Consider the following 23,926-nt stretch of genomic DNA (forward strand, 5'->3'; position numbering starts at 1 on the left):
ACTGCGGGGTGCTAGCTTTGCTTCTCCAAACCTGTGGTGTAAACCCGTGTAAATCTTACGTGTTTTTAACTTAGCTTCTCAAGGATGAAGTGACAAAACCACTTAGGAAAGTTAGAAAAGAAAATGTTATGCAGGCAACAGTCGTGTCCCGGGGGAATGGATGGGGTGAGCAAGTAAAACTTTTCAACTTCCTACCTAGTGCTTAGTGATTAAGAGTATTGTTTGGCTTGACTTTTTTTTTTTTTGTCTGCTCTTGTGCTTGAGAAAGGTCAGGAGCTTGTAGATGGGCCACCTGTGGTGTTCTCGGTGTGTGCTGAGATCAGCAAGTGTGGGTTAGGCTCTGGAGTGGCCCATGTTCTCATGCTTGTATGCTGCCTGAGCCAGTTTTCTCCCTTCTCCTTCCCGTCCTTTTTGCTGTGTGGTCATTCCTGCCATGGTGCTAAAAAGCTTTTGTATCCTTCTGTGTCTGCCTTTTAGGGATGCAGTTCTAGCTATTGTTCAAAGGTTAATTTCCAGTAGTGACCACGTTGTTAACTGTGTGTTGGTTTTCCTTTTTTGGTTTGTTTGGAAAATCCATGGTTTAATAATTTTTAGTAGGTTATCCATCTCACAGAGCAGCTAGCTGAGTCAAGTGATGTGATAGCCAGTGATCACCAGGTTTTTGTAAGAGGAAAGTGCTTGGGGATGCAGTTGGAGGAGGGGAGGGTGTGTAATTCTCCTGTTTTGTGTGGAAATGGCCTGTGTTTGGATCGGATTACACTAACATGGAGCTGCATCCTCAGATGAACTTGCTTGGGGAAGTGCTGTGCCTTTTCACTTTTGTGTTTGGAAAGAGTTTTGCTGGATAACTCTCCTTCCTGTAAGTGACTTAAAATTCTTACTGCCCTTCTGCAAAGCAAGTGTATGCTTCTCTGCCCACATCTCCAAAAGGCCTTCTGTCTACAGAGAGACCAAAATTTTTCTATGCCTCATGCCAGAGGTGTTTCAGTAAGATTCTGTTTATACTAGGACCTGATTTTAATAAGATCTAGATTATGGGACTCTCAAAAATGCTGGAAATCTTAGGAATCCATGGTGCTGTTTCCTGAGGAAACACAGATTGACTGATGGAGCAGAGCACCAAGGCAGAAGCCTGGCTTCTCCTGTTGAGGACAAGGTTGTTTGCTGTAGCTAAGGTGAACATCAGTTACATCCTTTCCTCTCTCACAGGCACTTGTGGCATCACAAGTAAGGTAATTCAGCTCAGTGATCTGTCAGAAAATAGGGTTTTAGGGTACCTTTTCTGTAGCTACCAAGTTGATCTAAGGAGCACCAGAAGCGAGGTGAAGGAGGAGGATCTGCATTGAGAAGTTGAGGTGGGACAACATAAATTATCTCCTAATGGCATCTGGGCTACTGGAGAACTTGGTGCAGTGTGTGTAGCTTCATGTGCATTTTAACCCCACTCAAAGTATTTATCCACCACTGTTTCATTCATCAGAAAGTCTGTATTCTCTCTCTTCTCAGTGTTTATTTTCAGGCTTCACTTAATTTTTCCTCTCTGGGGAAGATTTTTAAGGCAGTTGTTTCTCCAAGAGCTTTTATATTCTAGGTAGGTTTATTGACAAGCTGTTTCTAGCTGAAATAGGATTGTGCCTGAAGACAGTAGTGGCCAGTTAGGATGAAGTGTGTCTCAGCTGAGGAGAAGGTGGCCACTGCTGAAGCAGTGCAGGAAGCCAGTTTTGCATCAGCAGGGAGATGCCTGGGCAGGGCTTGAGGGCAGAGGTGAAGATGTTTTTGGAAGACCAGACTGGACCAGCAGCACTCTGCTTGCCAGTTAAAAGAATTTTTCAGATTTTGAGGAGCAGCAGTTCCCTGATTTAGCCACCCATCCTCTGCAGAGTTAATGCTGTTGTCCTGTTTTGAAGTCATCTGCTACCCTTAGCACCATTTCAGAATTTAAAAAGTTGTCTGGCTGAGAGCGTTGTTGCGCCCCCTTTTCTGCTGCACGGGTCTGTTTGCTTATACACCAGGAAAATGTTTGGTGAAGGTTGTAAAGCTCAGAATCTCTGGATTTGAAAGATTAGATATAGGGGCTGTGCTGGTGCTCTGGCTCCTGGAAGCTCATTTACAGGGGTCTCATTTAGAGGTCTCAGATATGCTACAGAGGAACCAGCTGGTACTTTGGAAACAAATAGGCTGTTTTGGCGATAATAAGACTTAACCAGAAATAATTTTTTAAAAATCTTACATGGAGTTTTAACTTTCTAAACAGTCAGGTTGGTTTTCTTTTGTTCCAGTGGAATTCTGTTTCAATTTTTCTCCCTTTTCTGACTCTAGCCCCTCCTGCTCCCTGTGTAGCTCATGTTTCTTGTTGCAGGAAACTCCCTGATCATCTCAATGTGCTACTCTTCTGCTAAGCACTCTCTTCAGTCTCACTTCTCTTCCTCTTACCTGATGAAAGCCTTCTCCAGTCCTTTCTCAGTGCTGCAATGCACTGCAATTCACGCTGCTGCTGCTGGAAGGTCTCCCTGGTTCTTCATGACCTCTTCAGCAGCTTTTGCCTCACAAGTGTTGCCAGTGAACACTTTGTCCACTCTGTTTCTGACTCTGTTCCTCCTAAAAGGAACTTGCCACCACAGATACCAGCTTCTAATCTAATATTCAAGTTAAGATCTGTTGGGAGCAACAAGTAGCTGGAAAGTTTGTGTGATCAGAAGAAGAAAGAGTCGAGGCCTGGGGGCTAAATTGAGAGAAAGAGGGACTCAGTTGGTGTCAGTAGGGCATTGGAGCTGAGGGACTGGAGGAAGAGAGGATCAGAAATTGCCAAAGTGCATTGGAGGACTGGAAGCACAGTGCAATTTGCCTCAGTTTGCTAGTCTCTATTGAAAAGAGAGGCGGTCAGGTCTGTAACCAGAATTGTTTCAGTGAGCTGCAGCTGCTTCTTCATTCCACTACCTTTTTAAGAGTTCAGGAATGTAGTTGCAGCTTGCAGCTATAGCATGGCAATAAAAGTATGAGAACATGCACATTACCTTTCTGATGGTGGTAGTAAAAGATTTAAACTGTGAGTAAGATTTCTGGATGGTTTTAGAACCCCAGCTTCCCTGGACCCTGCAGTGTAGCAAAGATGTAAAAGGAGACTGGTATTGAAATATTCTAGTACAAAAGCTGTGTAATGTAGTCAAATACAGTTTGGTTCTTTCTGCAGCCTGACTTAGTTTCCAATTCTTTCAGTGTAGATCTGGAGTCCATCTCAGCCTGAGCTCCTGGGATCCTGTCACCATGGAGACCGAAAGTGAGCAGAACTCCAACTCCACCAGCGGGAGCTCCAGTTCTGGAGGAAGCACCCGGCCTCAGATCTCGCAGATGTCTCTTTATGAGCGACAGGCAGTACAGGTGAGACATGGGTGTGCTCTGGGATGGCAGTGCATCACTGGAAGGTGGTGGTGAGCCCTTTTGTGTTCCTCTGCATTGTTGTGTGTCAAGGTGAGACCCTGCTTAGAGGACTGTCATCTTTTCAGATTTAGAAATTCTTATGCTAGGCCTGATGTTTAGTACTTGTAGCCTGAGGCTTTGTGTTTTATAGGTTACTCCTTTGTTGTCCAGCCTCCTAGATTTAATCTGTACTGTGATCCAATAGATTGGTTTTAGCCTGCTGTTCTAGAGCAAATCAGTTTGTCATCTCAGTTCCTCTATGCCTTCCTTACACAAATTACACTTGTCTGCCTGTGTGAGCATGTACGTCCCCAGATTCCTGAAGTTTATTAAAATCTTGCAAGTGTGATTCCCACTGTCCTGGAATACACCTGTGATTCCTTGTGCCACCAAATTTGTAACTGTACTATGGATTTGCATGTGTTAATCTGGTGCCTGCTTCTTCATGTGCTCTAGGGATGTTCTCATGGCTTACTTACTTCGTCACTGCTCTCTTCAATCACATTTCAACGGCATGCTGTTTTTGCCAATCGAATTTTCTTCTTTATCTAGGCCCTGCAGGCACTCCAGAGACAGCCCAATGCAGCCCAGTACTTCCATCAGTTTATGCTCCAGCAGCAGTTTAACAGTGCCCAACTTCACAGCCTGGCTGCTGTCCAGCAGGTGAGTTGCCAAGAGGCAGAAGGAGAGGAGATAGATCATTCTCTGGGGAAGATCCAGACGTTGTGTTTTTATACAGTGCCTTGTGCACCGAGTCATCCTGATCCCTGATGAGACAATGAGTCCCTAAACACATTGTTTAGAGGTAATACAAACAGCCAGTCAGCTGGAAGCCTGAAGCAAGGATTAATTTTTTTTTTTGGCTACAGAGCAGGGGAAGATAAAATTTGGCATCACCATCAAGGAACTTGCACTTCAGAGGCCTATTACTACCCCCTGCACCTTCTTTAACTGAAAGATGGGTGGTTAAATCAGCAGTGGATGCAATAGTGCTTAAAAACTGTATTAAAGGGATCAGTGGGTAGTTGCTTCTGTGAGCATAAACATTTGTGTTTGCATGAAATGTCAGGCAGCATTCTCTGAAATTTCTGTCTTGGAACTTAGTAGCCATGTTTTCTTTACCAGCAGGAGGGTAAACCTGTCCAACCAGGAGGCTGTCTCTAATTGACACCTATACAGATTAATATAAATAAATATATTTTATAATATATAAATGTTGAATGTTTGTTTTTTTTAATCTTATCAACTTTGCTTACCTACTAGACTTAATCATCAGTTCAAAATTGATTATGTGTGACATGAATGCATTCTTTTTATGTAACAATACCTCAGTAGCTGTACTCTTTGGCAATTAGTCCAGGATGTCATTGTTCTCAAAATCCCTGACTGCAGTCTTAGAGTATAGAGGAAATAAAATCCTCCCCTCAGTTTTGCACAAATTTTACTTACAAAACTGACTAAACTCTTGCAGGGAAATTCCCCTGGCATCAGAGAGGGGGAAATAAATCTATCAATATTTATGTTCTTCACAAACCATATGCTCTCTAATCTGAATTTTGTTACTTGGAGTGCTATCACTGCATTGCTACTAAGCTGCCTAATTAGCCCAACAAATTGCTAATATTGTGGGGAACGTCTGGGTGATAAGTGGATTCCAGCATGGGGTTGCACTGTGTAGTACAACAGGCTGGGCAAGAGTAGTGCATGCACCCATGGGTGGAAGGACTGGAGGTCATGCACTCTGAGGGTAAGGGACTAGGTGTTCTAACAGAGCCAAGTAATTAGGCTGGATTGAAAAGTTTGTTCAGGCATTCATTTCTCTGCCAATCATTCCTGCAGGCTACAATTGCAGCCAGTAGACAGGCCAGCTCCCCCAACACTAGCACCTCGCAACAGACCACCACCACCCAGGCTTCTGTAAGTAAAACTGCTCCCTCACATCCATCAAAACCTCCCTCCCCACCTTGTTCTGGCTCCTCCATGTCTTTTAGGATACACACAGCTTCTAAGAATCGTGGGAATCAACAAGATGCAGACAGCTTTGAGGATTTGGGATACTGTTGTTATTGGTGGAGCTTGAAGAAACCAGATAAGGTTTTTGTGTGGGTGGCGCCTCTTAGCTGGAAAGGTAGACATGGATCTCTGTTTGTTGAGGCTTTGGGGATACATTGTCATGGATTAGAAAAGGATCAGGACTTGTAAGAAAGTAGAGTCGTGAGCAGCTTTTGTTTTAGGTTGAGCAGTAGTTTGTTGAATGAGAGGATATCTGGTTTTATAGCGAGTGTTGAGGAGCTTGGATTTGCTCAGAGAGTAGATGAGTTGGTAGAGAAGGTTTTGTGGGTTTTTTGCCTTTACTTGGGAGGGTGGAGGAAATGATGTATTTTTTTGGCTCTCTTATTGCAGTTGCATGCTAACAGTGATTCTCAAGCTCAGCATACAAATGAGGTCAGTATCCAGGGCTCTGGCTAATATAGATTGTGTAGCCTGTAGGACAAGTCCTCTAAGACAAGAACTTTCTTCTTCTTGGTCCCCTGTGGGATACAGGAAAAAACTGTAAAATGTCTGTTCTGACTGTACCCCACTAAGCGTATTTGTACTTATTTCTTGGCCTCCATCTCTTCATATGTGATTTGAAACTTTTTTTCTCTTCTAAGATCAACCTTGCCACCACCTCAGCTGCTCAGCTGATCAGTCGGTCCCAGAGCGTGAGCTCCCCGAGCGCCACCACACTGACACAGTCTGTGCTCCTCGGGAACACCACCTCACCACCTCTCAACCAGTCACAGGCTCAGATGTACCTGCGGGTAAGAGATGTGCATCAAAATGTGCCTGACCATGAGCCCCACTTAGCAGCCACTGCAGAGTTTCACTGCTTGGGTTTACCAGCACCTGCAGACTAACCTAGCTTTAAGGATGTCGCAGTATGTTTTAAAATTGCATGGGGAAACTCATCCCTGAAACCACAAGTTTGATTCTGGGCTCAGCCTTCGAGAATGTTAACAATGTGTGTCTCTACCCTGTGTAGATGTTAAAGGTTCCATAGCACTTCTTACTAGAGTGTAAATGTGAAATACATGTCCTAGACTTGAATGTAGCTCACAGAAATAAAGCTGCTCTTTTGGTTCCATGCTGGAACAGATACATAGTAAATTACTCCTGCACTGCTTGCTCAGCTCAGGGATGTAAGTCAGAATTCAAGGAAGCCTGGACAAATAAATCAATGTGAACAAATGTCACCCTTTTAATTGCTTTGAAGTGCAGCTAGGTAGAAAGCATTAGGCTTGACTATGTAGTCAAGTCTGGGGTTTGGGTACCTACTTGCAAAATGTTTTCTGTTTTCCAGTTGACTTCAGGTACAGATTGTAATCCCCTTCTTTTCAAGCAGCAGTAATCTTGGGTGTATGTTTTGTATCACTGTTGTTCAACCAGTTCTAGATACACAGCCTTGGGCAGTCTGTGGGAGTTAGCCCAGGCCTGTGTTAGATAGAAGAGTGCTTGTTTCCATAAGGAAACTGTTCCCAGTTTCCTGCTTTGGAGGGTTATGTTTAGTGTTGCAGTGCAGGGAGGGTTGGTAGTTTTGCAATGTGTGACATTGCGGCCTAGTGTTCCTTTATGATCTGTTTGCTTGTGGTTTTTTTGTCTTCCTTTCTCTCTTCTCCCTCCATTCCTTTCACTGCACATCACCCGATCCTCAACAGCCGCAGCTGGGGAACCTGTTGCAGGTGAACCGGACCTTGGGCCGCAATGTGCCTCTCGCCTCCCAGCTCATCCTGATGCCCAATGGGGCTGTGGCTGCTGTCCAGCAGGAGGTACCACCCACTCAGTCTCCTGGGGTCCATGCAGACACAGACCAGGTCAGTGACCCTCCTCCCTTGTCTCAAGCTGTCCCTGTATAGCAGATTAGAGCTATTTTATCACCAGCCCTTGCCCCTGTGCAGGCAGGAGATTTTGCCACCACGTTTTCATGTTTGCTTTCTGCCTCCAGAGATTAAATTAATTTCTGCTTAAAATTTCTGAGGTGAGCACAACTGGATCAATCCCATCTTCACAGTTTCTTGGCTGTGACTGTGTGAAAAGAACTCTTGAGTTCTACATACAGTTTTCAGTCACACTACAATTAAGAGTCTTTGCCAGAGGTGCTATTCCTTCATGCAGCTAGTTCATTGTTGTGATGATGCCAAAGACTTGTCTGAAGCAATTTTTTTGAAGAAAAATCAGCTGTGATCAAATTTTGGAGATAACGTGGCATTTGGAGTAGAAGTTAATAACAGAGGATGGAAGCACCAAAATGCAGAGTGAAATTGGAAAGGGTGTGGGCCACGAGTAGATCTGTGGCCTGGGGGGGCCTGAGGCAGTCAGATGGGACAAAAATTGAAAATGAATGAATGCTCTTTAAAGGGTAACTCAGTGCTTCTAGAGCGGTGCTGAACTACCCATGCCCAGGGTATGGCAGACAGGTCTGAAGTCTGTCCCATGCCCTGGAGAAAGACTGTGTTCCCAGATCCTGTTCACAAAGTGCCATGAGATCTTTAATTTCCATCAGAGATTGGGCAGGACAGAGTTCAGCATAATGTGCTTCTTGGGTAGGGGCCGTGCTGAGCTCTGCCCTGCAGTGTTAGCAGCTCCTCACACAAGACCTGAAGTATCAACTCAGCCTGCATCCCAGCAGAGTGTGTTGTTGCTTACATGTGCTCTGTCACACTCCTGGCAAGTACCGCATATAAAGCGCATGGATTCTGTTTGGTGTGTGTGTCTCTAGGTGCAGAACTTGGCTGTGAGGAGCCAGCAGACCTCTGCCACTAACGCCCAGCTCCAAGGCTCTGCTCAGAAGACAGCCCTGCCAGGAAGCTCCCAGGCTTCGGGCTTATCGCAGGCCGCCAGCACGGGCCAGACCATGGCGGTGGCGCAGGCCTCCTCCAGCGGGGCAAGCCAGTCCCTCAACCTGAGCCAGGGAGCAGCGGGCAGCAATGGTGTCTCCGGGGGTGTGGTGGCCACCGGTGGGAGCCAGCCCCCAATGGGACTGAGCCAGAGCTCCTCAGCAGGTGCTGCTGGCAGTTGCCAGAGGAAAGGCACTGGCGTGGTTCAGCCGTTGCCGGTGGCGGCTGCCCAGGCCGTGACTGTCAGCCAGGGGAGCCAGACAGAGACGGAGAACGCAGCTGCAAAGAAGGGTGACGCAGACAGTGCTGGACAGCAAACGGTGGGCATGAACCTCACCAGGACCGCTACACCAGCACCCAGCCAGACGCTGATCAGCTCAGGTAAAAAAGTCATCTGTTTTTTTCTCTTCAAAGTCATTGGGTCTTCACAAGAATGAAATTCGGAAGCCTGGTGATAAAAGGTTTTCCAACACCTCTCCCAACTTTGGTCCTCCGAGAGACTTGTCTCAAGGGGTTATCCCTTTCTATTAGCACAAGAGGTTGATTTAATCCCTCATGTCCTCTGCAAGTAAGCTGTCGATTAGTTTGGAGTTTACTGTCTCAAATCAGTGCAGTGGCTGCCTTATTTTTGTTGTTGTTCCCAGCTGCGCTGTTGCTAACTTTTGTGCTCTGTTTTTCTTACTCTGTTTTTGTATAGCAACATATACACAAATCCAGCCACACTCACTGATTCAACAGCAGCAGCAGATCCATCTGCAGAAGCAGGTGGTGATCCAGCAGCAGATAGCCATTCATCACCAGCAGCAGTTCCAGCACCGCCAGTCCCAACTCCTCCACACAGCCACCCATCTCCAGCTGGCTCAACAGCAGCAACAGCAGCAAGCAGCATCTCTGACCCAGCAGCAGCAGCAGCAAGCTCCGCAGCAGCAGGCTCCCCCTCAAAACCAGCAGCAGGCACAGACCCTTGTGGTGCAGCCTATGTTGCAGTCCCAGCCACCGCATTTACAGCTCCAGCAGGACAGTCCGTGCCAGCCAGCCACCAAGTCACCCATTCCCATCCAGTCAAAATCTCTGGTCACCCCCATCAAACCCCCTCAGCTTGGGCCTGCCAAAATGTCAGCAACACAGCAGCCTCCACCACACATCCCAGTGCAGGTAGTGGGCACTCGGCAGCAGGGCTCAGGCCAAGCCCAAGCTCTGGGCTTGGCTCAGATTGCTGCAGCGGTGCCGACATCCCGGGGAATGCCAGCTGTGGTCCAGCCTGTTTCCCAAACCCATGCTGCTTCCCCATCATCATCTTCAGCTCCAGCATCCTCACAGGAAGCTCCCCCTCTCAACACCGGGGTGAATTTGGCACAAGTTCAAGGCACAGCCCACATGGTGAAGAGCCCAGCTTCCTCTCCAGTTGTGGCTCAGATGCCAGCAGCATTCTACATGCAGTCTGTCCAGTTGCCAGTAAGTGATACCATTGAGAAGGAGAATAGCATATGGATTCTCTTTGTTCATTCCTAGGACACCAATCGCAGTCCAGGCCCAGGTCAGTGGGATGGGATGGGTAAAGGGTTTGGGGAAAGGGATATGGAGACTTTTTTACCCTCAAAAACACTAATTCTAATCCAGCCCCTGGGGTTACTGACTACAAGCATTTCTTTTCCACGTTATCATTCAACGGCTTGCATGAAGTTGATAGTTGAAACTCAGAGCCTGCCCCAGCTGGGGTGGCTGTCCACATCACATACTGAGTATCCCATTTTACAATGGGGTTTGGTTCACCTTGGCTGGTTCCTGGGTGACCACCAAGTTGCTCCATCGCTCTCTCTTGACAACATGAGAGGAGGAGAAAAATACAGTGAAAAGCTTGTGGCTTGAGATAAGGATGTGGAGATCACTTTCCAATGACCATCATGGGCAAAATAGACTCAGCTTTTAGAAATCATTTACTGCCAATTTAGTATAGGATAATTGAAAATAAGCACAAATACAAAAAACACCTCCCCCCTTCTTCACAGGCTCAACTTCACTCCTGACTCTTCTACCTCCTCCCCCTAAATGGTTCAGGAGGACAGGAAATGGGATCTGTGGTCAGCTCATAAGGTTTTGTCTCTCCCTCATGCTTTTCCCTTGCTTTAGCATGGGGGAATCCCTCCCATGAGATACAGTCCTTCACAAAGGATACAGTCCTTCATAAAGTCTTTCTCCAGTGTAGGTCTTTCCCACAGGCTGCAGTTTTTCATTAACTGTTCCAGTGTGGATATTTCTGGGTTATAGATTCCTTGGTGTGTAGTACCAGCCACTGACTCTAGGCCTCAGAGGACTCCCTAGCAACAGGCTATGCAGAGGAAGGCTCAAATTCCATGGGCCTTGTCCATGCTGTTGTGAATTGTGCAGCTAGGGCCCACCTAAATCCCTGAGACAACAGCACTTTACCAGCTCAGATCATGGAATCATAAATAATTGGAGTAAAAAAGAATCCTAAAGATTGTGTAATTGCAACACTCCTGCCATGGGCAGGGACACCTTTTGGTGAACTAGGTTGCTCCATCCAACCTTGCCTTGAGCACCTCCTTAGCCAGTTGCTGAGACTCTTTCTAAACTCTGTCTGCTTCTTCAGGAAGGTGTCACAGGATTTGTCTTGATTTTTAGAGCAGGGGGGGTCAGTTCTGCTCCTGGTGAGTGTGTGTCCCCAACTCTTTTGACTCTTCATTGAAACTGATCTGATTTATCCAAAAAACCTGTTTGGAAACTGCTGGGTGAATGCCATTCCATTTCTTCCTGCAGTAATCCTTTGAGGTTCACACAGTGTCTTGGTCTTATACCAGTGTATCAACATGACTTGGGGCATCAGATCCTAGTCTGTGGCGTAGTAGTGGGTCTCCTCAAGCTTTGTTCCTTGCTAGGCAAATACTCCCAAGCAGAGATATGTACTGAGGGAGCTAGAGGCATCTCCAGAAGAAACCAGGCTGGAAATCAGATATGATTGAGCAGGATGCCTTTTTTTTTTTTTTTTTTTTTTTTTTTTTTTTTTTTTTTTTTTTTTCTTTATTTGGGTTTTGGGTTTTTTTTTCCTTTTTTTTTTTAATCTGGCTTGTTCATCGCTTTGGAGGTTTTCTATCTGCTTACATATTCTGCTTTATTCATGCAGGGCAAATCTCAGACCTTGGCAGTAAAGCGCAAGGCAGAGTCAGAGGAAGAGAAGGAGGAGCCGGCCAGTGTCACCACAGTCCTGCCTGCCAGGTCCTCTCCCGTAACAGAGAGCCCCAAAAACATGGAGGAGAAGAGTGCCCTTGGAGGTGAGGTACAAAGGAGAGCTCTGCCTGTGTGTGCTAATGACCTGAAGTAGGTAGAGCAAAGTTAGCTCACTCCTGTGCTGTTAACTTTCCAGATAATTCTGATACCGCTGCCATTGCAACCCCAAATGCCATGGCAAGTGAAGGAGTCTCGGCAACCCCCACCTCTGCTTCCACCCCAAACCTGGCATTGGTGTCACGTCAGATGGGAGACTCCAAACCTCCTCAAGCCATTGTCAAGCCTCAGATCCTCACACACATCATTGAAGGCTTTGTCATCCAGGAGGGAGCAGAGCCCTTTCCAGTAGGGATTTTTTTGTTGTGGGGGAAGGAGGTGTAGCACTTTCTTGGGAGGGTGGTGGGCTTCCATCTTTGCATAGAAGTATCTTTCTCCATGTTCCAATTCTGCATTTTTAGCCTGAGATACAGACAGTAAAGAGGAAGCGAAGGGAGGGCGGTGTCATGAATGAAGCAAGGCATTAGAGGTGTCATTAAAGAGAAGGAGTTTGAAGGAGTAAAACAAGTGTTGCAGCAACTGCTTACTCCAGTTGTCACCAAAGCAGTAATTAATGCAGGAATTGCAAGGAGGCTTTCTTCTCCATGAGGGAAAGATGCATTTTGAGCAGGCAGCAAGTAAAGTTGAAGTAAAGAAGGGGAAATAGAGCTACATGGAATTGGACATTATTCAAGGCAGATAGTGCTTGGGTGTCTTTAAGTGAACAACCAAGCCTGTGAGTCAGGAAGCAGTAATGACTTTTTTCAGCATCTCTTCTTCCCTATTAGGCAGAGATTCTTCTGAGTTGAATTTTGAGCGGCACGTACCTTGGCAGAGGGTGGTGGACACAGGGAATCCTTTATTGGTGGGTCCTACTCATTCTCTCCCTATCCAGGTGGGTTGTTCTCAGCTGCTGAAAGAATCTGAGAAACCACTGCAGGGAGGAGAGGCTCCTTCTGGTCAGAATGAAAACCTGTCCAGCAATTCTCTGGGAGAGGATAGTGCTTCCATGGGTGAGTTTCAAGACCAGGAGGACTAGCTAGTGTTACTGGAAGTTTCTGCTCTGTATTACTAGCTTAATGGACTTGTATCTCTTCCTGCCAGCTCCTTGGAGATTTGGCCTATGGAACTAAGATCTCACTTTTTTTGAGTGCCAGAAGACTGACAATGCTTTTTTTGTTGTGAATATGATTTAACACTTCCTGTGTCAGTAGTAAGCAGGAGGTTCTGAACTGTACCTGTCTTTAATGACTGTAGGCTATGAAGGATGTGTGGACAGAGCAGAGTGATGGAGATTTCCTCCACAGCCTTGTAGGATGTGAGGAATATGCTGTTTTTTCCATTAAGAGGTACTGACCAGGACAAAAAAACTGCTCTGTTTGATATCCTGGAGTCCTAATTAGCAGAGCTTGTGCTTCTCTTTTCCCAGTTGCTTCCCCAAGTAACTACTTACTAGATTCAGCAGAAAATAGTGCTTGGCATCAGTCGGCTCAGAAGGAGAGCAGTGGAATGGGGAATCATTGGGTGTGTGATATGCTTGTGTTCAGATCACCAACTGATGTGTGTCTCTGTATCTCACTAGAGCTTGACAAGAAGGCAAATTTGTTGAAGTGTGAATATTGTGGGAAGTATGCCCCAGCAAGCCAGTTCCGTGGCTCCAAGAGGTTTTGTTCCATGACCTGTGCTAAAAGGTAATAAGGAATATTACATCTTGCTGTCATCTGTGACTACATGTTTGCTGGAACTGGGCATGTGCCCTTTCTCCAAGTAGTGTGACATCTGCCAGTACATCTGATCCTGCCTCTGTGGCATGTACTGGCCACAGAGATCCTTTACCACTCTAAATGATTTGTAAATGCTTCTAGGTCTGCAGAGCTGGATGTGATGCTGAGTATAAACAGGATTTCTGGCTTGCTCAGAAAATGTACTGGGAAGTGGAAAATTCTGGGGCTGTAAAGAACCTCTCTTCAGAGAAATGTGCATTTGACTGACTAAATAAATGCGTACTGGTAGCTGTCTCATGCATTGGTGCTAGACAAAGACACAAGGGAGCATTGGGGGAAAAAAACGGGGAAAAGTTAGACTAGTCATTGTTGCCTCTTGTTGATAGCAGAGTGCTTGTTATGGGTCTTTTTTCCCTTAGGGGAATTACTTAATTGACCCTTCAGATGTTAGATCGAGACTCTGGTGTCCAAATATTGCTTGTGTCAGAAGTCTGGACTGGCTCCTTCCAAGGGGAAGTCTTAGAAGGAGGAGGAACAGAACTTGATGGTAAAGAGGAGTCTTATCCCCATCTAGAGCAAGGAGAAGTAGTTGGTTTAGATACGTGCTGCTTTCTAACTACTGCTGTGCTTCTGCTTACTTGAGGTACAATGTCAGCTGCAGCCATCAGTTTCGGCTTCAGAGAAAGAAGATGAAGGAATTCCAGGAAGCCAACTATGCCCGTGTGCGCCGACGGGGACCACGGCGCAGCAGCTCCGAAATCGCTCGAACAAAGATCCAGGGCAAACGCCACAGGGTAAGGACACGCACCTGTCAAGGCAGGTCTGTGTAGGGTTTGTCCCTTCTGGCTGTACCGCTTTGTCACAGTGGATGCAGTCGTGCAGGATCTGCCATGCTGACACAGTTGTTACACAAGACACGGGGAGCTGCTCTAATCCCTCATGGACTGCAGGAAGTGTGTTCACATTTGTACTTGTTCTGTGAGCTCTGTGTTCGCTCCTGTGTGCATCTTGAAGGTCTCAGTGAGTGAGACCAGCTGACAGCCTTGGCAGAAAGCAATCCACTTGTCCCATTTGATTAGCAGTCTTTCACATGAATGACTTGAATTGGGCAATAGATGAGTTGAATGAGCCTCAGTTCTGATGTGAGGAAGAGAGGGAACTCTTGTGTCAGGTGCCCCTGGACCAGCAGCCTGGGATAGTTGTTCCAGACTGTTGGGACAACTTCTGCTGCTCCCAATGTCTAGTTTTGCAGCTTGTCATTGTGAGTTTCTTATAAAACCCCTTTTATTTTTTTTTCTTTCTTCTGGGCTTGTAGGGCCAGGAAGACTCGAGTCGAGGCTCTGATAACTCCAGCTATGATGAAGCTTTGTCCCCTACATCTCCAGGACCCCTGTCAGTAAGGGCCAGTCATGGAGAGAGGGACGTGACAAACTCTAATATGGCTCCCCCTACCTCAGATCTACATGGCATCAATCCAGTCTTCCTGTCCAGCAATCCTAGTCGTTGGAGTGTGGAGGAAGTGTACGAGTTCATTGCATCATTGCAAGGTGAAGTTAAGATCCTCTCCTGCACTCCTGTGATCCAGTAGCATGGGGAGATTGGGCTCAGTGGTGCCTACTGCTTTTGAACATGTTTCTGAATTGGAGTAGATCATGGAGATGGATTCTCAAGATTTATTTCTCAAGTAGCCTGTATGCTGAAGGAGACTGTGGACTAGAGTGGGGAAAAGGGTTGGTTAGAGTCTTAGTTTGCTATTCTGTACCTGCCAGATATGCAGGAGGAATGAGGGGAGTGCCCAATGCACATGTGTTTCTCACTGCTTTTTTTTTTTGTTTGCTTCACAGGGTGCCAGGAAATTGCTGAGGAATTTCGGTCACAGGAAATTGATGGTCAGGCCCTGTTGCTTCTGAAGGAGGAACATCTCATGAGTGCCATGAACATCAAGCTGGGACCAGCTCTCAAAATCTGTGCCAAAATCAATGTCCTCAAGGAGACCTAAGAACTCTGAAGCCAGAGGTCTCACTTCTGCTCTGACTCCAGAGCAGCTGCCAGTTTTGGAGATTCCTGCTGGGGCAGGGAAGAATGGGACAGTCCCCTGTGGTCTTGCATTCAAGAAGAATGAGAAGGAATTTAACTGACTGAAACTGCCAGGCACAAGCCCATCTCTTGGTCTCTTAATGGTGCTACAAGGTTGAGGAAAACCTGCCACCTGGGGCCTTTAAACAACTTTCCTTCTTCCTCATTTTGAATATGCCTCCCCTGTATACACCACATAAAGATGTTAAGGGGATTTCTTTCTGTCTTAAAAGACTTCTGAAAGGGAATTGCCCTCAACCCTTTCTGCCACAGCAGGTCTGCTAGATCTTAGCTTTGAGTATCATTGCCAGAACTCAAGGCATAGGAAGAGCTGGCCCCACATGGACAGTGGGAGCACCTGTGCTTGGCTTTTATGAAGAGGAAATAGCACATTGCAAGTGACAGAGGTGACAAACAAGAATTTGAGCAAAAGGGGCTGCTGCTATTCCACTTTTAAAAATACTTAGGCTGCTCATGAACTGGGTTTAATAGCCATTCCAGCATGCATACCAAACTTGAAGGCCTGTGGCAATAGGAGCTGTCTTGTCTTCACTCTGCATGTCTACAGGAGACAGTAAAGCTAAAGTGTTGTGGCAGCTATTCACTCCAGGTGCTCCTCTCAGAACCAGTCAGAGGATTTTTCCTGAGTACTTATGACAAAGTGATGGGAAACTAAAAGGGGAGGGGATTGTTTTACATTAGGGAACCTTGCAGCACGAGGTTTGTCTTCCCATTGTGTTAGAGTATACTTTACAGATCCAAAGCAGTCTCCAGAAGCACCAAGACTCTTCATTAAATGGGCTGGGTTTTGTTTTGTGTGTTTTCTTTCCTGTTTGTATTCTTTGTTTTTCATGTCTGTCTTCGTTATCCTTGGGAGAGCTTACAGGACAAAATTTAGGCTGACAGGATTGTACTGCTTGCCTCAGGCGTTGTGGTTTTTTATTTTTGTTTGGTTTTTTGTTTGGTTGTTTTTGTTTTTTGTTGTGTTGTAAAACAAGTATTTCTCAGTTACAAGAAACCAAACACACACCCTATAAGTACTGAATACTGATCTTTTAATATGACTTCTCATTTTGAAAGGGTAGAATTTATGTTACAGGCTGGTTTTCTTTTACTCAGCCCCTCCAGGTTTGCTTAGGAGTTCTTTGGTTGTTTTATTTTTTTAAGGACCAAATGTGGTATTCTGCAGTTTTGTAGCCAAATTGCCAAAGGTGAAAACCTGGGCAAAGTTATTCTCACAAGCACCTCTGCTTCAAACAAACAGGCAAAACACCTGAAGGAGTTAGACTGCGAAGAGGTAAGTGCCCTCTAGAGCCAAATACCTGAAAGCAAGATGGCATTACAAAGCATGTATCTCAGCTTTTCTGTTTTCAGAAGTTTCACGTGAATATTTGAGTGAAACATAAGAGTGTTTTCTGTTAAGCACCTGCTGTTGCAGGAAAGCTGTAGTGGCATGGCAGAAAGCCTTATAGCATAGGTAGGAAAACATTAGAGATCTAAAATGGGTTCTTTATTGACCCATGTTAGAAAAAAGAGGAAGGAAAGTGCTTAGTAGATGGATAAAATGTGGCAGCAGCTTCCTAGTCTTAACTGTGCTGCTGAATCTCACTTTTCTGACATCCTTTTTCATGTGAGAAGACTAAGGCTTTGTGAATGCAAATGAGCCCAAAGGAAGCTGCTGGTGCTTGCTTGCACCCTGGTACCACAGTTTGGTCTGATGTAATCTCGGGACAGGGGAGGGGGACGTTAGAATCAGCAGTGAGCAGAGAAGGCTGCCCTTAAACCATTTTATCCTTAGCAAACTAGGTGTGGTACAACTCCTGCTTAGTTTGACCCTTGGCAGGGTAGGCAGACACGTAGCCTGCCACCGTTACCAGCTACTCCTGAGGACTGGATTTTATTTCAGTCAAATGGGAAGGCTTCACTTCTTCATTTCATGTTCAGTGTTCTTAATAAAAAATGCTTGATCAGGCTTTGCAGGTCTGGCTGCTTTTTAACCCCCAAGTGTTTGGAAAGTACAAATCTCATCACTAAGTTACTTTTGCCTGTCATTTCTGCAGAAAAATACAGAGCATAATCCATCCATCCGTAAGTTTCAGCTTTGAAAGATGTGGATAGCCTTCCCTCACAGGCCTGAGAGGACCTGGAGTGAAACGAGGTGGCGGCAACAAAAACCATGAACTAACAAAAACATGTTCATTACTGGAAAGAGTTCAGGCACCAGGCACCACACACTAAGGACCCTTTACTTTTGGGTGAGAATAAAGGTGCTCTGGCACCAAAGCAAGGTCTTGCTACATCAGCACAACACTTCACCAGGTTTTTTGGTCACTTTATTTTTTTTATTTTTGAAAGTTGTGTTTTGTACAAAAAAAATTACCTTAGACACCACCATGAAAACAGTAAAGGACTTACTGACTTCTTATTTTTCCCGTTATGAGAAAGAGAGACTGTAACAAAACTCAGAGAAAGCAGGAATTGCTTGCCCACTCCAAACCCAGAAAGAAAGCAGGGCCACCCCTTTTCTCTCAACGTCTTAAAAATGCATGACCCTTGTCTGTACTCTGCTGTTAACACAGTGGTGGCTTATTCAGTCTCTGAACCCCAGACAGAGGGCAGTTCTCAGCCAGTCCACACAGTAGGGTAGAATGGGATTGCTGGAGTCTAGCCTCTCAAACAAAAAGCAATTTAGAATCAAGGTGTGAAGTTCCTGAAGGTTCCCATTAAGTCTACAACTCCAGTGTACCTGCTTTTCACCAGGGCCCAAAGAGAAGGTCTTTCTCACTCCCAGCCAGTGGCAGTATACTGAGTACCATCTGCGCAGGGCAAGTGTCTTAAGATGCCTGCACTGTGCTTAAGGGGACAGTGATTTATAAAAGCTGACCATGTAAGGATCCCTTATGCACTTCTGTGTTAGCATTCTTAGCCAGGACTTCCATGGTTTCTTTGATATAAAAATAAATTCTGACGGCTTCGTAGGAAAAGCCTCTGCAAAACATGGAACTTCTGGGGAGCGTGAAATCACAATGCTGACAGTGACTGAGGTGTGTGGGCAGTCACCTCAGGAAGCCTGTGTCAGAACTGAAGTGGCAGCTACCTGTCTCATTTTGTCTCAATGTCACTGTCAGTTTCGGCAAATGTTCTTTTTCCTTAGCAGCACATCTTTTCCTTTTGCTTTCCAGCGATTGAGAAGACTGAGTCAATACTTTGACTGAAGTCAATATTTTGACTCCATTGAACTCCTATGGTTTTTCAGCATTGCCCCTCTCCAGTCTGAGAGGATGGCATGCATCCCTTTACAGCTGTTGAAAGAAAACTGTTCAGAAGTTCACACCACTGTCATTAGGGAAACAAAAGATTGCAGAGGTGCGAATGCCTCTTCACCCCCAGAGTCTGGCACAGATCTGTGCCAGTTATGCTGGCAGAAATTGTATAACAGTGCAGAAGCTAGCAAAGCTGAAAATGCATTCAATGAAAAATAATTCCAGTGTCTTACAGATCCTGTAAACCCTAGGGAAAAAAAAAAAAAGACACAGAATATCCCTTTTACAGTGTCAGCTGTTTTAACCCATAGCCTTTTTCCCTTTCTGCACCCATCCATGCCCCTTTTTTCCTCTTAGTGATTCATCTCCCATTCCTGCTCAGTGCTGAACTGAGCAACTCATATTGCTTTTTCCTGCTCAACTGTCAACACTTCTCCCCTGAGCTCTGCTGCACTTTTGAAACCCAACCCAGCATTATATTTATAAGACATGCCATTAGGAACCAGTGCTGTTCACATCCAGAGGCATCCATGGGACTTGACACACCGGAGACAGCGGAAGCAAACAGTGTAAAGAAAATCAGAAGTGAGAGAAGGAGAACTGGCTGGGAGGCACCTGGCTAAACAAGCACTGGGAAGATGGGGAGAAAAGATCTTGGTGTGGAAAGCCTGTCACATGGGCAGCAAGTGGTCATCCCGTTCTTCTGACTCTTCTCCCAGCTGGTCATCCCCCACACCACGGTAGGCGGCTGGCGCGTTCCGAGGCTTGGATCGGCACACAAAGTCACAGCCATCCTACGAGCACAGGACACAGCACCAGCATCAGACTGTTTGCAACTGACTCAGCATCCAAACCAAAGCAGTTCCTGTGATTTCTCTTTTGCTAAGAGATTATGCCTATCCTTGTGCTACCTGAAACATCTCCCCAAAACCTGGGGAAAAAAACCATCCTACTCTAAAAGCTCTGGACAGTTGTGCAGCAACATCAGGCCAAGGCAAGTACGAAGGATAAATAGCACTGCCTACAATGACCAAGGAACGATTTCACAGTCAGAAATAAGCATTTCACAGTCCCCAGGTGAACATTTCTACCTGGGAAGTGTTAACTCCTGAGGAGCTCATGTTCTAGTTTGTTATAGAGCAGTTGCAGGAAAGAGACAAGGAGTTGGTCTCAGCAAGGATTAAAAAATGGCATACTCAAGACAAAGGAAACAGATGCCCTCTTCTTGTGCTTCAAAGTACTCTGCCCTGGTGGTAGGTCTACCCAAACCACAGAGTCAATCCTTTTTCTCCTAACATGGGCTAGGCTGAGAATACATAAAAATTTTTACTCACTGCCACCAAATTGCCCAGATCTTGCCAGAAGGCAAAGTGAGGAATCTGCTCCATGCCCTTTGCTCCCACAATGAGGCGCTGGTAGAGGAACCCACCAATGATGTAGACTGCAATCAGTGACACAAACCTAAAAGGCAGAATTTAAAAAAAAAAAAAAAAAAAGGAAAATCAAAGCTGAGGAAATCCTACAGAAAATCTCTTCCGAGCCAGTTACCTGCCTTACATTAGCATTGGAACAATGCTAGCACCACTCAAGAAGAGAGCTGTAAACAGAAACCAGACCATAAAAGGTCCCCAAGTTATCAATCTGCTTGTATAAATCTTTTAGCAGCATTATCTGAAGTAGTGCCTCTAAGCACAAACACAGAAAATGGGTCAAGACTCCTGGTCTGAGTTCCCTGCTCTGGCAAAGAGCCATCCAGGAAGATGTTTACTGGGAACAAACCAGCCTAGCATCATGCCCTGAGCAAGAGCTTTTGACCAAAAAGCTCAGAGGCATAGTAACATCTAATGGTGGCTGTGGGAAAGTTACTGCAGTAATTTAGTCTTACTACGGCATTTGCTACGTTTCTAAATAGCACTGGAGATTATGACTCAGGCACAAACAGCTCTTCAAATGACTCACGTGATCAGTAGAATGGAGCCAGCACTGAGGTGGGAGTTCTCAGCTGGACAAGCTACACTGCTGTCCATTTCAAAGAGGTAGAAACACTCCTGCTCCTTTTCCCGCTCTTCAGATATAATGCTGAATGAACTCTGCAATTTGGGAGAAGTGAAGTCATGTGAAAACATGTCCACGCACACTGAAGGTCACCAGGAGACAGTTTTATCACTGTTGGTGCAGTTGGGCACCAGACACTGGAGGCCAGCTCACTGTCCCCCCAAAACCCCTCTGCTCAGAACCAGCCATTGGTCTGGCAGCCCCCTGGTGCTCTCTCACCCCAGGTGTCACTCACCGCTGTCACTCCCCGCTTGCAAGAAATCATTATCACAGCTCGCCTCTTCTCACCACTGCAGTGGCTGCCGTATGAATCACCTCCTTTATAAATCAGCATGATCCAGTCACCTGCCAGGAGAGAAACAACACAGGCTACAAATCCAGATCAGGAGGCAAAAGGCAGCTACTGAGTAAGCCAAGTATTGAGTGGAATCATACTTCCATTGAACACCTGGGTTTCATTGATTCTTCCTATCACTGTGGTCTTTCCATTCTGCCTGTCTGTTTGCACCAGGCCACCGAAGTCGTGCGAGGTGCTGTTGACCTCCCTGCACACCCTGAAATGGTAGATGTAGTTTTCTGTTTTGCCCTTCTCCACAGTTATGTTAAACCTGCAGCAGGGAGAAGACAGAAAAGACAGCCCATTAGATTACAAAGAACACTCAGAGCAGTGGCACTTTAGACCAGGAAGCCAGTCAGAGACCTTACTAACAGGAGGAGACCATTCTGCAGCCTGACCCATTCCTCCCTTCCCCTTGGCCCACTGTGCAGCCCCGAGGCCTGCAGGGTGTTGTGCTGTACCTCATGTGGCTCAGGGGCTCCAGTTTCTTCAGCAGGGCTCTCTCCATCTGTGACTCACTGCTCTCATCACCAACCACATCACAGCTCCTCTCTTCTGACTGCTCGGCCCCCACTACAGCCAGGGCCACCAAGACCAGCAGCAAGGCAGAGGTATGGCAAGGTGGTGACATCCTGCACACATGCCACAGAGAACACAGGATTAACTTCACAAAGGATTAGTTTCAGCCCCCTGCAAACTAACTTCAGGGTCACGGAGTCAATGATTAGCCACTTCCTCAGTCCTGACTGCAAAAAGGAGAAGCTGAAATCTAGAAACAACTCATGGTTCACAAGAGACTAAATCTGAATCTCTTGCGCAGCCAAAGACAATTCACTGGGCTGATTTGGGGCTCTCTTCTGCATTTGCCTCGAGACCACAAAAAGTTGTGCTGCTGAGCACATTAATTAGCTGCCAGAGCAGAGTCCAGCAGACTGAACGCTGGAGTAAATTTCAGGCATAATCCACTGTTTGTTATGGTGTTGCACTGAGAAGCCAGTCAGCAGAAAATTATTTATGAGACCTCTAATCAATCATCTTCACAGCTCTCATGTAAAGAGCTCATAGGGAAGAGCCACCGTGATTAGTCAGGCCCTGTTCGTTCAAGTGCCTTAATCTTTATAATGATCTTTCCAGTACTCCTTTAGCTGAAAATCTGAAAGACATTAATAATGCTAAACGGCATCTTCACAGAACAGTTTCCACCAGGGAAGAAGGAAAGCAAGGCATCCTATGTAAGATCCAATCAACAAGGCAGTAATGAAGTAACAGTAATAATTAATAATAATAGCAATAATAATAACAACAACAGTAATAATAATCTATAAGATTTGCCCTTCAGGTTCACGCTAAAACGTGAAACGTTCACATCACATATGAAACGTTCAATGATAGCACCAGCCAAAGAAAGCAGTGCAACAGATTCCCCTCTGCTTCTTGTGCCGCAGATTTCGGTACAGCTCCAGTCGCTGCTGGAAGGCAGGCCCTCCATTAAACAGCACCTGGCTGCAGGCGGGCACAGAGCCCTTCCGAGCGAACCCAGCGATGTCCCCAGAGCCCCACGGCTCACAGCTGCTGAGGCGGGCTCTGCTCGCCATGGGGCACCAAAAGAAGGTTAGGAACGCAGAAATCACGGAACGGCTAAGGCTGGAAGGGACCAAAGTGGGTCACTCGCTCCAACTTCCCTGCTCAAGCAGGGTCGTCCTAGAGCACATGGCACAGGATTGTGTGCAGGCGGTTCTGGAATATCTCCAGTGAGGGAGACTCCACAGCCTCCACGGGCAATCGCTTCCAGTGCGCGGTCACCGAAATGAGGAAGCCCGTGACACGAGGGCTCGTGACTGCTCTCTCCCGAGGCCAAGAGCAGGACCTGCCCTCAGCCCCAGGCACGGCTTCTCCCGGGATCTTGCTGCGCTTCGCTGGGAGCGGCCCGACCGGGCTCCTCCAGCCGGGGCCGCTGCCCCAGACCCGCCCGGGACGGAGCGCGGCTTCGCCCCGCGGCCTCGCCGTGCCCGCTGCCCACCTCGGCAGCCCCGCGCACCCACCTGCGGCCGCCCCGGGACCGGGAGCCGCCGCGCACAGGGAACAGAGACCCGCGGCTCACGCGCATCCCATGCTGGACGGCACGGGGACCACAGGCACGGGCGGCACCGGCCTCCTCCTTCGCGTCCCGACCGGCTCCCTCGCCCGCCCCGCCAGCCGGAAGCCGGGAAGAGCGTGGCGGAACTGGAGCCCGGCACCAATGGGAACGCGGGAGCGGCCGGGATCGCCCGCCCAGGAGCGCTTCGGAGCGAATGATGCGCGGCGGAGGAAAGGCGGGCAGGGCCGGGTGGCGCACCGGGGCACGCCCACTTCCTCTCTATCAGCCAATAGACTATGAGATTCAGCGCGTAGGCCCGCCCCCGCTCGCCTTTCTGCCAATGAACGACGAGGGCGGGCAGAGAGGAGGAGCCCTCACGGCGCGGAGCTCGAGCGAGCCGCTCTCGGCATGCCGATGAGGCGGGGAACAGCGGGCACCAGCCCCGCGGGATCGGGATCGGGATCAGGATCGGGATCGGGATCAGGATCGGGATCGGGATCGGGATCGGGATCGGGATCGGGATCGGGATCGGGATCGGGATCGGGATCGGGGGGCTCCAGGCTGCAGATCAGCTCACCAAGGTGTCTGTGACTGTCCCTCGCTGCAGTCGCGCTCTCTTCTCTCCTGTGGGGGAGAGCCTGTCCTCCACACAGGTCCGGAGTAGCAGCAGGCAGGTGGCTGCATCAGCGGGGACGAAGGGCTTCTCGGCATCAGCCTCCCCTCGCTGCCGCTGCCGGAGGCGGTAGCAGTCCCTCTGTCGCTGGGCTTGGCCATCCCCACCAGGTACCTGCAGAGTGACTTTGTGTTGCAGGAGCAAG

At 47.2% G+C, this 23,926-nt stretch overlaps 2 protein-coding genes across 3 annotated transcripts; one reads left to right on the top strand and one right to left on the bottom strand.

The window, feature by feature from the left end:
* Nucleotides 1-1,514: 1,514 nt before the first annotated feature.
* Nucleotides 1,515-17,348, top strand: PHC1 (polyhomeotic homolog 1). Of its 2 annotated transcripts, XM_039699651.1 has the most exons (16): nt 1,515-1,591; nt 3,217-3,378; nt 3,970-4,080; nt 5,257-5,334; nt 5,821-5,862; nt 6,072-6,221; nt 7,116-7,271; nt 8,177-8,675; nt 8,992-9,749; nt 11,437-11,584; nt 11,677-11,885; nt 12,472-12,589; nt 13,159-13,267; nt 13,944-14,094; nt 14,616-14,847; nt 15,145-17,348. In XM_039699651.1, exons 2-16 carry the CDS (start codon nt 3,265-3,267, stop codon nt 15,297-15,299), a joined length of 3,030 nt encoding a protein of 1,009 aa, XP_039555585.1. In that variant the 5' UTR covers nt 1,515-1,591; nt 3,217-3,264; the 3' UTR covers nt 15,300-17,348. The 2 variants fall into 2 exon arrangements, with proteins under 2 accessions (XP_039555585.1, XP_039555586.1); XM_039699652.1 differs by lacking the exon at nt 5,821-5,862 and having other exon boundaries at nt 1,516-1,591.
* Nucleotides 17,349-17,692: 344 nt separating this feature from the next.
* Nucleotides 17,693-23,258, bottom strand: M6PR (mannose-6-phosphate receptor, cation dependent). Its single transcript, XM_039699653.1, has 7 exons — nt 23,074-23,258; nt 21,493-21,663; nt 21,130-21,302; nt 20,930-21,039; nt 20,599-20,729; nt 19,974-20,100; nt 17,693-19,433 (listed from the first exon to the last, which is right to left on the bottom strand). Exons 1-7 carry the CDS (start codon nt 23,136-23,138, stop codon nt 19,311-19,313), a joined length of 900 nt encoding a protein of 299 aa, XP_039555587.1. The 5' UTR covers nt 23,139-23,258; the 3' UTR covers nt 17,693-19,310.
* Between the last annotated feature and the right edge of the window lie 668 nt (nt 23,259-23,926).

Source organism: Passer montanus, unplaced genomic scaffold, assembly GCF_014805655.1.
Source record: "Passer montanus isolate IOZ18808 unplaced genomic scaffold, ASM1480565v1 scaffold137, whole genome shotgun sequence".
In the NCBI taxonomy this organism is placed as follows: domain Eukaryota; kingdom Metazoa; phylum Chordata; class Aves; order Passeriformes; family Passeridae; genus Passer; species Passer montanus.